This window comes from Mesoplodon densirostris, chromosome 2, assembly GCF_025265405.1.
Source record: "Mesoplodon densirostris isolate mMesDen1 chromosome 2, mMesDen1 primary haplotype, whole genome shotgun sequence".
Taxonomy (NCBI): Eukaryota; Metazoa; Chordata; class Mammalia; order Artiodactyla; family Ziphiidae; genus Mesoplodon; species Mesoplodon densirostris.
The window spans coordinates 43,561,826-43,575,823 of NC_082662.1; the positions used below are offsets into that span (position 1 = coordinate 43,561,826).

The 13,998-nt window shown below is 37.5% G+C and overlaps 1 protein-coding gene across 1 annotated transcript in view; it reads right to left on the minus strand.

The window, feature by feature from the left end:
• Positions 1-13,998, minus strand: part of FAF1 (Fas associated factor 1) — a 479,002-nt gene that overhangs the window by 301,935 nt on the left and 163,069 nt on the right. Inside the window, exon 4 of the mRNA XM_060089778.1 lies at positions 2,027-2,238. Coding sequence (XP_059945761.1) covers positions 2,027-2,238 — 212 coding nt within the window. The remainder of the gene's footprint in view (positions 1-2,026; positions 2,239-13,998) is intronic.

The following is a 13,998-nucleotide window of genomic DNA, read 5'->3' on the forward strand; positions in this document are numbered from 1 at the left end:
TTCTGCAGCTGTAGCGTTGGTTGGCAACAAAAATGCACATAACATACCCTCATGAGCATCCTCTAGAAAAATATATCGCACAAAAACAAGCACTGTTGCCTTGTTGTCAACATCGGTAGACTTGTCAACCAGGATTGCGTACCACGGTGACTCATTAATCCTCTAACAATTATGCCTCAATATCCTCTGCTATTTCATCAGTTCAGCTAGTTATGGTGCTAGCTGAAAGAGGAACACGTGCCACCTTTTGAACTGCAGCCCCTCTGAAAAGTTCATGACAAATGTCCTTAGCTGCAGGCAGGATCAACTCTTCACCAATAGTAAGGGGCTTCTTAGCTTTAGCAATGCAGTTAGCCACTAAGAATGATGCTCTCAGTGCAGACACATTTGATGAAGTGGTGGCCTTCAACAATTGCTTCTCTTCTTGTGTTCACATTTTTTTCTTTTGAAAAACTCCAAAGGCTTGTCTTTTAATGCAGGGTGCTTGGTCTCCATGTGGCAAAGCAGTTTTGAAGGCTTCACAGCTGCATTGGATAACCAGTTGCCACATATTATACAAATCGGGGTTAGAGAATGTCAATCACCTGTTGCAATGAACCTGTAATTTAAGTAGGAGTCTTGGTATATTCTTTTAAATGCAGCTTTCTTTTTGTGGGCAGTCTTAGAGTCTTCTTCTGTCTCATCATTGGGTCTTTCCCCCTTTTCAAAGAAGCTCTCCAGCGACGTTTGTTTTTTACTCATTTTGGCTAGGGTTAGCTTGTGGGCTTACCAAAACTGTGACTGAGACAAGTGCGCAGGGTGGGAAAGAGGCGCGGATAGTAGTGGTAAATAAAATAATGGGCGGGCCACTCATGGACTAAAATAAGTGTCGGATTCTGACTTAAAGCCTGCCACCAGACACTGCTATACAATTGAAGTACATCAACTCACTTGCCACTATAAAGCCTTGCCACCACATCCAGCTTAATTGTCACTTGCCACTCACTGATAGGGTTTTCATAAGAGTCTGCAAGCAATTGATTTATTATGGTCTCTGTGCAGTCAAATCTCTCTGCTGATGATCATCTGTATTTGCAGCTGCTCCCCAGTGCTAGCTAGCATCACCACCTCAGCTCCACCTCAGATCATCAGGCATTAGATTCACCTAAGGAGCGTGCAACCTAGATCCCTCGCATGCACAGTTCACAGTAGGGTTGGAGCTCCTATGAGAATCTAATGTCGCTGCTGATCTGACAGGAGGCGGAGCTCAGGCAGTAATGCAAGCGATGGGGAGCGGCTATAAATACAGATGAAGCTTTGCTCGCTTGCCTGCCGCTCACCTCCTGCTGTGCATCTCAGTTCCTAACAGGCCACAGACTGGTACCTCATTTAATAAAATGACATAAAATTAGGAAAGGATCTCCCCAAAAAGGAACAAAGGCAAAATTTCAGAAATATCTAAAATTTAGATATAAGGCAAAACCATATTAAAATAGAAATTAATATAATTTCTAGTTCTACAACAAACATGGATCAAATAATCTGAATCAAACATGAATTCAACATAGTTTCTCTACAGAACTTTGGTAAAGTTTGTCTGAAAATGGCAGGCATACACTATGAGTCTCCTTTGAGAGAACAGTACTACTCATTTATTTAGCTGGCAGGGAGAAGAAGTGATGGAAATGTCTTATTTCTGATTTCTCATTAATCATAGTATTAAAAATGAAGGAGCTTCAGCTATAAAGTCTGATATCAATATACTTAATAATTCTGGTGTTTTTTAAAGCTCTGAGATGTTTGATTTGTATCTGCCCTAAAACAGCTTCATATACCATTCTGCATATGTGGAACAAACAAAAATTATTCTCAAACTTACCTCAATCTGAAGACAGTATTTAAAATGAGAACACAATAATCTGTATGAAACAATATCAAACTGTTTTTTTTTCCTTCTTGTCAGCAGTCAACTCAAAAGAAAAGAATATAAACTGAATGTTTACCTAATGAATTATATGTGGAGGCTATATGGTAGGAAAAACCTTACCAACGGTACAGCTGTCTTCAAGTACCACATCAACATTTCTGTCTCTGTACTCAACCCTGAAGTCCAGCATCCGAGGTTGCCTTTCTACAATTTGCCTAGATGGCATTACAGGTCGAAATGCTGAAGAGGAAGAGGGAGCAGGAGCAGGAGCTGGAGCTGGGTGACTTGCTGGATCAAATGCAGGTCCTGATATAGGCTCACCCCCATAGTCACTGAAATATTGACATAAAAGAAGGATTATCATCAACCAAATAACTACAGATTACCACTAAGGACCCACTCCATACAGTAAGTCCCCTACATACAAACCTTCAAGTTGCAAACTTTCAAAGATGCAAAAGTATTATAAACCTATTACAGCACAATACTATATGGCCGATTGTGTTAGTTGGGTACCTAGGCTAACTTTGTTGAACTAACGAACAAACTGGACTTACGAAAGCACTCTCGAAACAGAACTCATTTGTATAGAGGGGACTTAACTGTACTTGGCTTGTGTTGTTCTTCATATCAAATTTACCTACCTGTGCATCATGGACTAAGTAAGTTCTAATTCTTCCACAAAATCTCTCCCAGTGACTGAAAGCCACATTACTCTCCCTCCCATCCTTGCCTTTCTATGTCTGTTAGCAGTATCACACATATCTCATTTAATTAGATTTTTGCCTTATGCTGTTATGATGCTGATAAAACATCATTTTCAACTCTGTGAATTACTAACAGTGTCTTCTTAACCCACTCTCATTTACTTACCGAATCATTAATTGATTCATTAACTCTACTTTCCACAAAAACTATTCTGAAACTTTATCATCATTAAACCTCCATTCTCCCTCTCACTCCTCAGTCTTAAAATATATTTTTCCTACTTTGCAGAGAAAACAGACGCCATCAAGAAGAAATTCCCTTACCTTTCTAACATCAAATCCACAAACTAACCTGCATATGCACTCTCTTTCTCTAAATAGAGAAGACATGATTCTATACGCATCTACTCATTAGCTTTACATTATGGATTATCCCTTTCCCTTCCATTATCTTCAACATCTCCTTCTCTTCTGGATTCTTCTCAGAAACATTTAAACATGGTTGAATCTCTCCCTTCTTAAAGAATAAAAATGAAATCGTGGCTCTGTCCACTTAATAAATGTCTCATTTGTAAAATAGGAAAATTAATTATATTTGTAAGGATTAGATCAAATAATGTGTATGAAAAGCTTAGCACAATGCCTAGTACTTAGTAAGATCCCAAACCTCAAACCCAGTATAGCCAAAGTTTAAACGATGAATGTTTCCCCAAGCCTGATTTTCCCATTTATTCCACATATTAGCTACCCAAGCTAAAAACCTCTGGCATTATCCTTGCCCTCTTTTTCTCTCTCAACTCCCACATCTAACTAGTCCTTTCAGTTTTACCTCCTAAATATCTTTTAGATAAGTCATCTACCTTTCCCCTCCGAAGCTGTTACCCTAGTCCAAGCCACAGTCACCTCTTACACGGATTAATGCAATAGCCTAACTAATCTCTCCATACATACCCTTACCTCCCTGCATTTCATCCCATACCACCACTAGAGTGAAATTAAAGACAAATGTCTTCATATCATTTTCTTCTATACTCCCCTTTGCTCTTCATATAAATGGTCAGAGTGGCGTACAAGGCCCTATATGATCTGAATCCTATCTACCTTCCCATTGTCATCTTGTGCTATGCTATCTCCATCTCTCTATGCTAATAGCCAGAACAGCCTTTTGTTTTTTGTCTTACCTTGATCCTTCCTATTTCATGAGGTAACATAAAAACTATTCCTTCTAAGAATATTCTTTCCTTCCCATCCCATCCCCAAATTCTATCTTTCTTCTAGCTAATTATATTTATCTTTCATATCTCAGATTGAGTATTTTTCAACTCAGAGCATGTTTTACTACCTCAGACTAGTTCTAACATCTCACCACTATCAATAATTATGCAGCTCACATTTGTGTTTTTAATGGCTGTATCATCTGCTGAGTTCAAGATTTTATACATAGAAGATATACAAATATTTGACAAACTAATGAGTACAGAAATAATTATGAAGAATTTGGATTTTTTTCTCTGACTTAAGTTATCATATATATATACTGTCACTGTTTTTCCCCCCTCAGTAGGAAAAGTAGGGAGGGAGGAAACATAAGAAATGCTCCCATTAAATATCATTATTGTATAATTTTTCTCCACCACCAGAACTACAAGCTCAGTTCTAAAATATATTTCTTCTCACCCTGAATTTAAAGAAAAATAATGTGTTGGGGGTCCGAATAGGAACAACAACAAAAATGACCAAAAACTTGCCAAGTTAAGCATTGTTTATACAATTAAGAAGGAGAATATTTACATTTACTTCACACTGTTGCTTTGATCAGTGTTTATCAAATTATAGATTACATAATTGATTGAGTTGTGGTAAGTCTTTTAAAGAATACAATCAGAATAAGATTAAGAATAGAAAAGAATAGGATAGGATAGAAATTATCAGTATCTTTCACTAAATAGTTAGGACCAAGTATTATTTCATAAAACTTTTGATTCTGGGACATATTTGTAATATGTGTATTTTGGACTGCAAATATTTCTCATTGTAGGTCTTGTCAAAAAAGTTTGAAAGTGACTAGCTTAGATCTCACCAGAGTTCAGACACTCTAATCACTGATCCAAACAAAAAACTATTCATTCTCCCAGTTGTCAGAGTCAAGGAAAGTAATGTGGGAAGGAAAACATGAGAACAGAGAAAATGTCCAAAGCAGGAAGAATGTCACTGTTTGGAAGCCAAAGTGAGCTTTCTAGGCATCTATGAACAGAATCTGTGCAATAATACTTCACATATATAAATGTTGTCACAACTTCTCAGAACCTAAGAAAAACAGCTAATTAGCAGTTTGGTCACTGACATTGTTTTCTTAACTCCAAATTCATCCTTCTGTAGTCTATTCTGTAATGCAGGGGCTAGGATTCTACAAAATTATATTTTTCCTTTGGCATATGGTTTCCTGATAGACCTTTGTCAAATAGAGGATACTAGGTAGAGATTAGTAGTTAGGAGGAGGGGAGGAAAGACTTCCTTCTTCCTGTCTGCATGCATTTCAATCAGCATCACCCTACAGCTTTCAGTCTCCTGCTTTTTTCAGCACTCTTATAACCAGCTTCTTGTCATTCCCTCTGAGATATCACTAATGGCTGGACAGTATACATTCCACAGAGGTCTGATCCTCAGCTTCAAAGAGCTCCTCTGAGTTTCAAAGTTCTGTTAATCCCTTTGTTCCCTACACCTTCAAGCGGTAACTTCCTGAAGCAGTTATTATATCTAGGTTACTTCAGTTTTACTTTTTTGCTCTTCTAGTCTTCCACATCTGTGTAACCAATCCTACATTAAATCCCCTCTGTTAAAAATACCCTAGTGTGGTTTCATTTTCTTGATAATGGAGGTGTCCCAGGAAACAAAGGATTCAGGAACTGGCTTGATTATGGCCTTGACCTTCAATGCACTGCTGAGCTCCTTGCCAATGGAAAATGGGATACTAGTGATCCAAGCCATGCATTGGCATAATGATTAATTATCATTATTGAAACAAGTGCCGAAGGGAACCAAATGACTATCTGAGCTGACCGTTATGGTGGTAATAATGACGACAAGGACTATGAGCAGGCTGCTTCTGACTCTAAAGGAGAGCTTACAGAATAAAATGACACACTTGGGGGTTTTATTTTATTTTATTTTATTTTTTTTTATTTTTGCGGTATGCGGGCCTCTCACTGTTGTGGCCTCCCCCGTTGCGGAGCACAGGCTCCGGATGCGCAGGCCCAGCGGCCATGGCTCACGGGCCCAGCCGCCCCGCGGCACATGGGATCCTCCCAGACCGGGGCACGAACCCGTATCCCCTGCATCGGCAGGCGGACTCTCAACCACTGCGCCACCAGGGAGGCCCGAGGTTTTTAAATTTCAGTTCAATTCATGACAAGAAAGTTACAGAGTTTCTGAAGTGGCACTTTAAAAAGAGTTTCTTATTTCTTGTAACCACAGGTATGATCTTCCTAATTGGACTCAAAATTTAATTTTGCAGCTTGCATACTTACAGTGAAAGTTGAATATACATACTTTCTACGTCTCTTTTGTGAAAGTTAAGGCACTGTTGTGGAAGGAGTGAGAACCTAAGATGTGAAATGGGGATACCTGAGTGGATTCAGATGAATGTTGGAATCTTGAACCCCTGGAGTCTCTCTGAGCCTCTTCTGTAAGCAGAAACAGCTCCTCCTCCCATGACTGAGAAGATTAGCCTCTTGCTTAAAAACTATGAATACTCTTACCTGAGACAGTTGCCTTGAAGGGGGATGTCTATTCTCAAAACCTACCTCCACCATTCCTTACTACCTCTAAAATGAGATGTAGGCATGTTCCAAGAAAATAAGTACGATGTCTTAACTGAGAAAAGACAGCTTACATCCAAAAGTAATTATAATATTTTGATAAATTATATCAGCAAAAACCTAGGGAATAGTTGTAGAAATGAATTTTAAGTGAGTTTGACCAAAAGAGTTTGAATAGGGCCAAATATAATATATTTGCTTAAGCAGTTGTAAGTGTTTCTAATAGTTTCCTTGTCGACTGAATGAAACTTAAATCCCAAAGGAGTCCACATTTAATGAGGAGGAAATGCCCAAACTTTCCTGGCAAAATGTAGAAGAAATCCAGATGCTTAGAAAAATATGAATGCTAAAGTGGATTAACCATGTACAACCTGAATATATTATACACATCCTCCTACTACATAATCCATGAGGTCCCAGAGAACACTGCACTAAAGCACTGAAAAATACATGAGTGAGGGAATCTACATCCTTGAAAAACTCTGTAGTGGCTCTCTTCTGTGGGTTGGGAATAACATGGGGAGATGACACCACTGAAAAGACTCCCTAATAGGCATGATGAGATCCCAGAAGGCACAGGTCAAATGGCAGAGTTTAACAGGAAAAAGGAGGGAGCAATGATGTTAACGGACAGCATGGACAAAATGTGGCAATCAGAAGATTTCAACCTGCAGAGACCTTTAGTAGTGCTTTACTGAACTTGGTACTTCTAAGAAACACAATGAGAAGTCAGTTGACTAAAATATTACTTGACCTATAAACAACAGAAACCTAGATCTGGCAGCCTAGATCCTAACTTCTATAACTATAATGGAGGGTCACAGTCACTCCCAGTTGCCAAACACAAAGTCCTTGGTCCCCCAAAGACAATGCAACAGAGCCACGTATGTGTATTGTAAATTTTCCTCTAAGAATTTCCCTAAGAGACCTGTAGCCATTTACTAGGGGGTTGTGTACTGAAAAAAGGAAAATATCTAGAGCTTTAGGGGATTACTAGATGCTAACTCTAATACTAATTCCTGGGGATACAAAAATGGAAGTTATGGTGGTAAATGAGGTTTTGGCCTAAATCCAGTCATACAGTGTTCATTCAATCTATTTAACCTACCCTGTAGTTTTTTCCCCAGATCCCGATAGATAGCTCATATTGACTTCCTAATTCATGGAATTAGGGTTATTATGTAGGAGGAGACAACAGGAAGCAACTAAACTTGCATAGACTTTTTTTTCCCCTCTATTTTAATTTGCAAGCACCATGACAAGCATTTTGCTTCCTCTCAGCAGGGTAAACAATATACCTTCACTATATTTTCCTGAAGATAATAACAACTCTCTTGCTCTTTGGCATAATAATCTAGCCTGGATAGATCTTGATAACCCAGGTATTCCACAAAACATTATGGTGATGACAATGTAGATTGGTCCTGAAGAGCAAAAGTAGCAAGTACTTAGATGCTTTGGTAAGATACATGCATGCTAGAGATTAGGAGATACACACCACGAAAATGCAGAGGCCTTCACCATGGTGAAGTTTTGGGGTCCAGGGGTCAGAAGCATATTACGGTACATGGCTGGCTGCTGCACCTGGTATCTCTCATCAGTGCATAAGAGATATCTAAGCTAACTGAGAAAGAAAAACATTTGGACTGGGAAAGGAAAAAATGGTTATGTATAATATGCTGGTACCAACCAAAAACAGACTGCTGAAACATTACAATCCCAATCAAAGATATCCCTGAAAGACAGTAGTGAAAGAAAAGCCTCCCAGTGGGGAGAACTTAAGGTTGTACCACAGGTTGACCACTTCATTTAGAAGGAGAAATAACCTGAGATACAAATCTACATTGAATCACGGGCAATAGTTAATGGGTTGCCCAGCTGATCAGAGCTTGGAAAGAATAAAAAGAAAATTGGCTGACACACAAGTCTGGGGAAGAGGATTGGAAATGGATCATTTAGAATGAACACAAAATGTGAATATATGTCATGGGGAGACTGCTATCTACAAGCTATCCACTTAAAAAAAAAAGGCTCTCAATATGGATAAGATGACATTGTTCTGTTGATGTCAGTTAGCTTATTCCCTTACTACCCCAGGACTACTCAATGCATTAATGTACAATGTGGCCATGCCAATAGGGATAGAGGTTAGGCATAGGCACAACAGCATCAACTTACCCTCACCAAGTCTGAATCTGGCTAAGGAAACTGAGTGCCTAAACTGCAAACAGAGACCAATAAGGAGCTCTCAATACGGCCCCATTCCTCAAGGGTCTGGTAATGGATCATTTCTATAATGGAGGGGGCAGTGATCTGTTCTTACCTAAAAAGACACTTTTCTGAATATGAAACTGACTCCCCTGACAGCAATGCTTCTGCCAGCACCACCATTTATGGATTTAGGGAATGCCTTATTGATCTATGGCTTCCCACACGACACTGGTTCTAACCAAGGAACTCATATCACAGTAAGAGAAGTGCAGCACTGGTATCACTGGTGTATATCATTACCCAGAAGCACCTAGCTTGACTGAACAGTGTAATGGTGAAGATAGTTATGCCACAGGTTGGGAGAGAATATCGTCAAAGCTTGGGGCTCCACCTTAAAGCATGTGGTATATTCTTTATATCAATGACCAAAACACAGTGATATATCTCATATTGCCAGGAAAAAAATGAGTATGGGAATTAAGTCGTGGTAAGGGTTCCCCTTTTTATGCCTAATAACTTACCAAATTTTTGCTTCCTGCAAATTTGGGCTCTGATGGTTCAGAGATCACAGGATGTAATGTTTCCACAGTACTTCCACTGTATTAGAATTTGAGAATGCCGGTTGGCCATTTTATACTCCTCATGCTACTGAATCAACTAGCAAAGGAGGAGGTACTAGCTGGTCTTGATTACCAAGGAAAAAAAATCAGGTTGTTGCTATGCAATGGACTATTTTCTAGAGTATGTCCAAAATTAAGAGTTAGTGGGAAACTACAACCAATTTTTTAAAAAGGGTAAGTCCACTGAGGATTCTAACTCTTCAAGAATGAATGTTTGAGATGTCCCACGAAGCAGAGAACCTTGACTATCTGAGGCACTGGCAGAGGGAATATAGAATAAATAGTGGAAGAAACTGGTAAATATCAACCATGGCTTTATGATCATAACAGAAACAAGGACAGTAACAGCACACGTGTACGCACACAGACACAGACAAAATTCTCTTCTTATAGTTTACACACTGATCCTATCAACGTTACCCTAGCAGTGACAACACCGTAACAATGACACCCACTTTGTTTCAATATCAACCACTGAAGTTAGCTTCTATTTTCTTTCAATACTTCGAAACAAGCCTCTGCATCCTGTCAGAAATACCAGTATCAGCTGAGCAGGACTTCTTTCTCATGTGTCTGGGGCCAAGTTCCTAGGGCCCTTCCTCTGAGCTCCAAAGTTCTGCTAACTTCAACCTCTCCCAAGCTCTTTCCTTTTTTCTTCCAGTACCAGGAGTGACCTTGTGCCCTTTGATGGTCAATAGGGGCCTCTTCTGGGCAGGTCTGTCCTAGAGCAGGCTTCCTGGAGTGGGTGCCATGGATCTGCCCCATACAGTCCCGGCTCTGCCCAACCTTCTCAGCTTTAAGTCTCCTCCTGTCCTAGGCTCCCTTCCTCATCGACCAGCAGAACCCACCCCCATGTGGGCCTGATGGTCCAGTTGTTTCCTGCAGTCATTACTGCTCTTTCAACCTACTATATATCTGTGTAACTCATTCCCTATATGAAATCCCCTCTGTTTTGAAAGAGGTGCTAGTGTGGTGCTTTTTTTCCCTTTACCAAGCCCTAACTCTAGAAGATAGTTTAATATTTCTAATCAGAGCACGCTCTTTGGTATGTTTCTCAGCCACAAAGAGGATTTTTTTAAAGCTATCTCTTGAAATTTTTCTTATTAGCTATAATTACTCTATTTCGAGATCAACAAAAATAATGAATTTACATTAGTTTTTTTTACTAGCAATCAAAAGAAAAAAAGAGAGAGAGAGAGAGAGAGGAAAAGAGATTACCAGTTAATGAATGATTTTGTTAGTTGTGACTAATGTTCACTGATATCCAAAGAGTGCAAAGGCATCCAAAACTATTGAGTCAAAAAAAAACTGTTTTTAAGATTTTTCATCTATGAAGACTACCATCCTATAATTTAACCTTCTCACTATTCTTTTCAAGTTAATCAATAATTTAAAAGAAAGAGGAAAAAAAAAGACACTGGGTGGTAAGGCAAACTCTATGGAGAAATCTATTTTAGATCTAAACTTCAACTAAAGGAGTGTTTTTATCCTTACTCAACTTTCCTCTACAAACCACACAGATCCTTGGAAGACAGTGAACAAAGCAAAGTAAACAGAAACTCTGCACTTGTTTATTTCAATTTTTAAAAGTCCATCCCATGGTAAAACCTCTAGGTGCAAAAAAAATGTGTCTTAAAGATAAATTTGTATCTAGAAAAAGATCAGATTTTTTAAATGGGTATCAGAAAAGACAATAAATAAAGACTAACTGGCCAAAACGGACATTTTCTAAATCAGAAAACCTCAGCACTTATATATTCTGAAAGCTATTATAATAATGCTCAAGATTTGAAAACAAACCTGTCTTCGCTAGGTTTCCTCAATGAATTAAACAATAGACAAAGAAATATACAGTATATCTGTCTGGATCATAAAATAAATGAGTTGATAAATACCACCCACTTAGTCAATGAGTAAAATTACACTATTAATTCATAAAATTTTTATAAAACATAGCATCTACTCTCTACTAATACAAGTAATTCATTAGTGCTCCTTTCTAACAATAGTTTTCTCCAAAAAATAATTTTTTAAAAGGCTCTGGACAATATCCTGAATAAATAAAATATTACAACAAGATGTAGTAAATATACATGTACATACTTGATGTTTGCTTATGACTAAATGAATGGTTTAGATTATGACTGCATATTTTTACACTTTATAAATATGCTGTATTAGCAATGTATTGTCTAGTGAAATAAGCCTTGGAAGATGAGATGGAAGACTTGCTTACTGACTCATCAACATCATGCTGTATCATCTGAGCCAAGTCACTTCATGCCTTATTCTCTCTACCTGTAAAATGCCTTTACTTGCCTACAAGTAAAATAATAACTGTTAAAACAAAGCTGTGGAAGAAAGATGTTATATACGTGTATTAAATTTCAACTTCTTTACCCAAAGGAAAAAATCTTAAAAGTTGTGACATGCCTGGGTTACTGACCTTGAAGAGGACAGAGTGATATGTGGTATGTCCATATTTTTAAAATATGTCCATTTTAAAAACCAGTTCTAAAAATGAGAAAATGTGTTTTTAAAATGAGAAAATCCAGACTTCACCAGCTACTATATTTGTGGCCTTCAGTGAATCTATAAATTCTCTAATCTTGAATTTCCTCATCTATGAAATATGAGCATTTATTTCTTAAGGGTTTTAATGGGTATTAATAAAGAAAACCATATCAAATACCCAGCACAGTGCCTTAAGTATTTTAAAAAGTTAGTTTCTTTGCCTTGAACTTATGGGCACATTAAAAAAACAAATTCCCACTTTTGAATTCACATAAACATCTGATTTCAAGAAAAGCTATAAAACGCAGAGATTAGGTTCTTCTCCCTCCAAAAATACTTCATATTAAAAAAAAAAAACAACTCTTTTTGGTAGCTCTTTTCTCTGCTAAGGTATAAACTGACAAATTAAGAGTTAGTTGTCTTCACATACTATAATCAACTTACTACAAATATCAAACACACAAAACAAAGATCCTTTTAAACTGCCTACATATACCATTCCCAGCATTGTGTCTTCCACTTTCAGTGTTAAATCTATGAGAAAGTACAAAGAGCCCTCTTTCCTTTCTGGTCAGTAGACATATAAGAGTAATTTTCAGTTCTGTCAAATCCACGGTGATTTCAAAACTAAAGAACAAAGTTAGGAAGGAAATAGTTGAAAACTATTACTTTCTTTTGTGGACATATGATTCATTCCTTTACCAAGCAAACAAAACAAACAAAAACCCATTCTGATGAAAGTTAAACCCCAAATATTATAGTAACCTTACTAGAAATCAATTCCCTACTGAATCTCTAGCTATAAAATATATTAACCAAAAAGTATCTTCTGTGACAGGAGAGATGGGATGTTTCCAGGGATGAGGGAATTTCTACGGTTCACCCATAGCAAATACTATTAATTGTAAGATATATCCAATTATGTACTCAGAACCTAGCAGCTGAATCCACAAGGGTTTAGCAAGCAAAAATTTGAGCACAAAAAGTGGAATAACATTTACTCAAGAATAAAACTGGAGCCATATTTAGCAGTCTAAAACCTTCTAAAGCAAGGAAAAAAATAATCTTGAAGGAAGTTTTTGTAATCATCTGGCTTGCTTTCTAGACAAGGTCTTCAATAGAACTGAATGCTTCTGACCAAAAAAAAAAAAAAAAAAAAAACCAACACAGAAAATTTGGTACAGACTCTGGAAATCAGCCACATTTACTCTGGATGAAATTCTGGCAGTTTTCAAAAAAGAAAAAGTGGAGAATAGGTCTGTTTATCATTGCTTTCACCTAAAAACCATTAATCACTAAGGGTGGTAGGTACCAAACAGAATTTTTCTTCCTTTCTAAATATACACAGTTTCCTATAAAGTATAGCACATTTTGCAGTTCATGGTAAATTTTTTGATGTTTTTGCAACAGCACTTTTCTTCCTCTCCAAAACAACCTCATTCGTAGTCTGCTGTTTCTGTTTGCCTCATCTGCACTTAGCAGATCATGCTTCAGTGACTTAGAAATCCCAGCCACCAAAATTCAAGCCAAAGTTTGAACTGCGGGGGGGACGGGGGGGCATATCAAGTAATATCTCCCTCCCACACTTGTAAGGGAGAATGGTTTTACCTCCTATGACTTTATAATGTGCTCTTTTAATCCAGAACCAGTCTCCAACTTTAAGAAAAGTTATGAATTTATTTTTAATTTAAGGAATTATTTTGTAATTACTATAGTTCTCTTGGCATCATCTTCCAATTTTACCTTCTGGCAATGGCACAAAACCAGGAAGACTATTCCACATGTTAACACCGTATACTTCAGGTAAAACAGCTCAGTGCTCTGGGAAGTTTCATTATTAAGGACTTACTCAAATTGTTGCAAATTAACATAAATTTAATTTAGAAACCAAAGGGAGGAAAAAAAAAAAGAATTAGTAAGGTTGAAGATAAAGCCTGTATAGTTAGATGATAACCATGCTCTGGAGTTCCTGAGACATGTCTCATTTTCTCACTACTAACAGTTTAAAGGATTCAGTTCCTTCCATCTTATGAATTAGAAGATGACCTTGAAAAGTTTCCTTAAAAATAAAATAAAATCACATTTAAAAGTGGTATCACCCAATCTGAAATAACATTATACAGTTAGACACTGGAGACTTTAGGAAATTAATATGACTAATAAAAATGTCTGAAAGAAGAATAACTGTATTAATGAACTTATACATCAAAGATCATCACAAA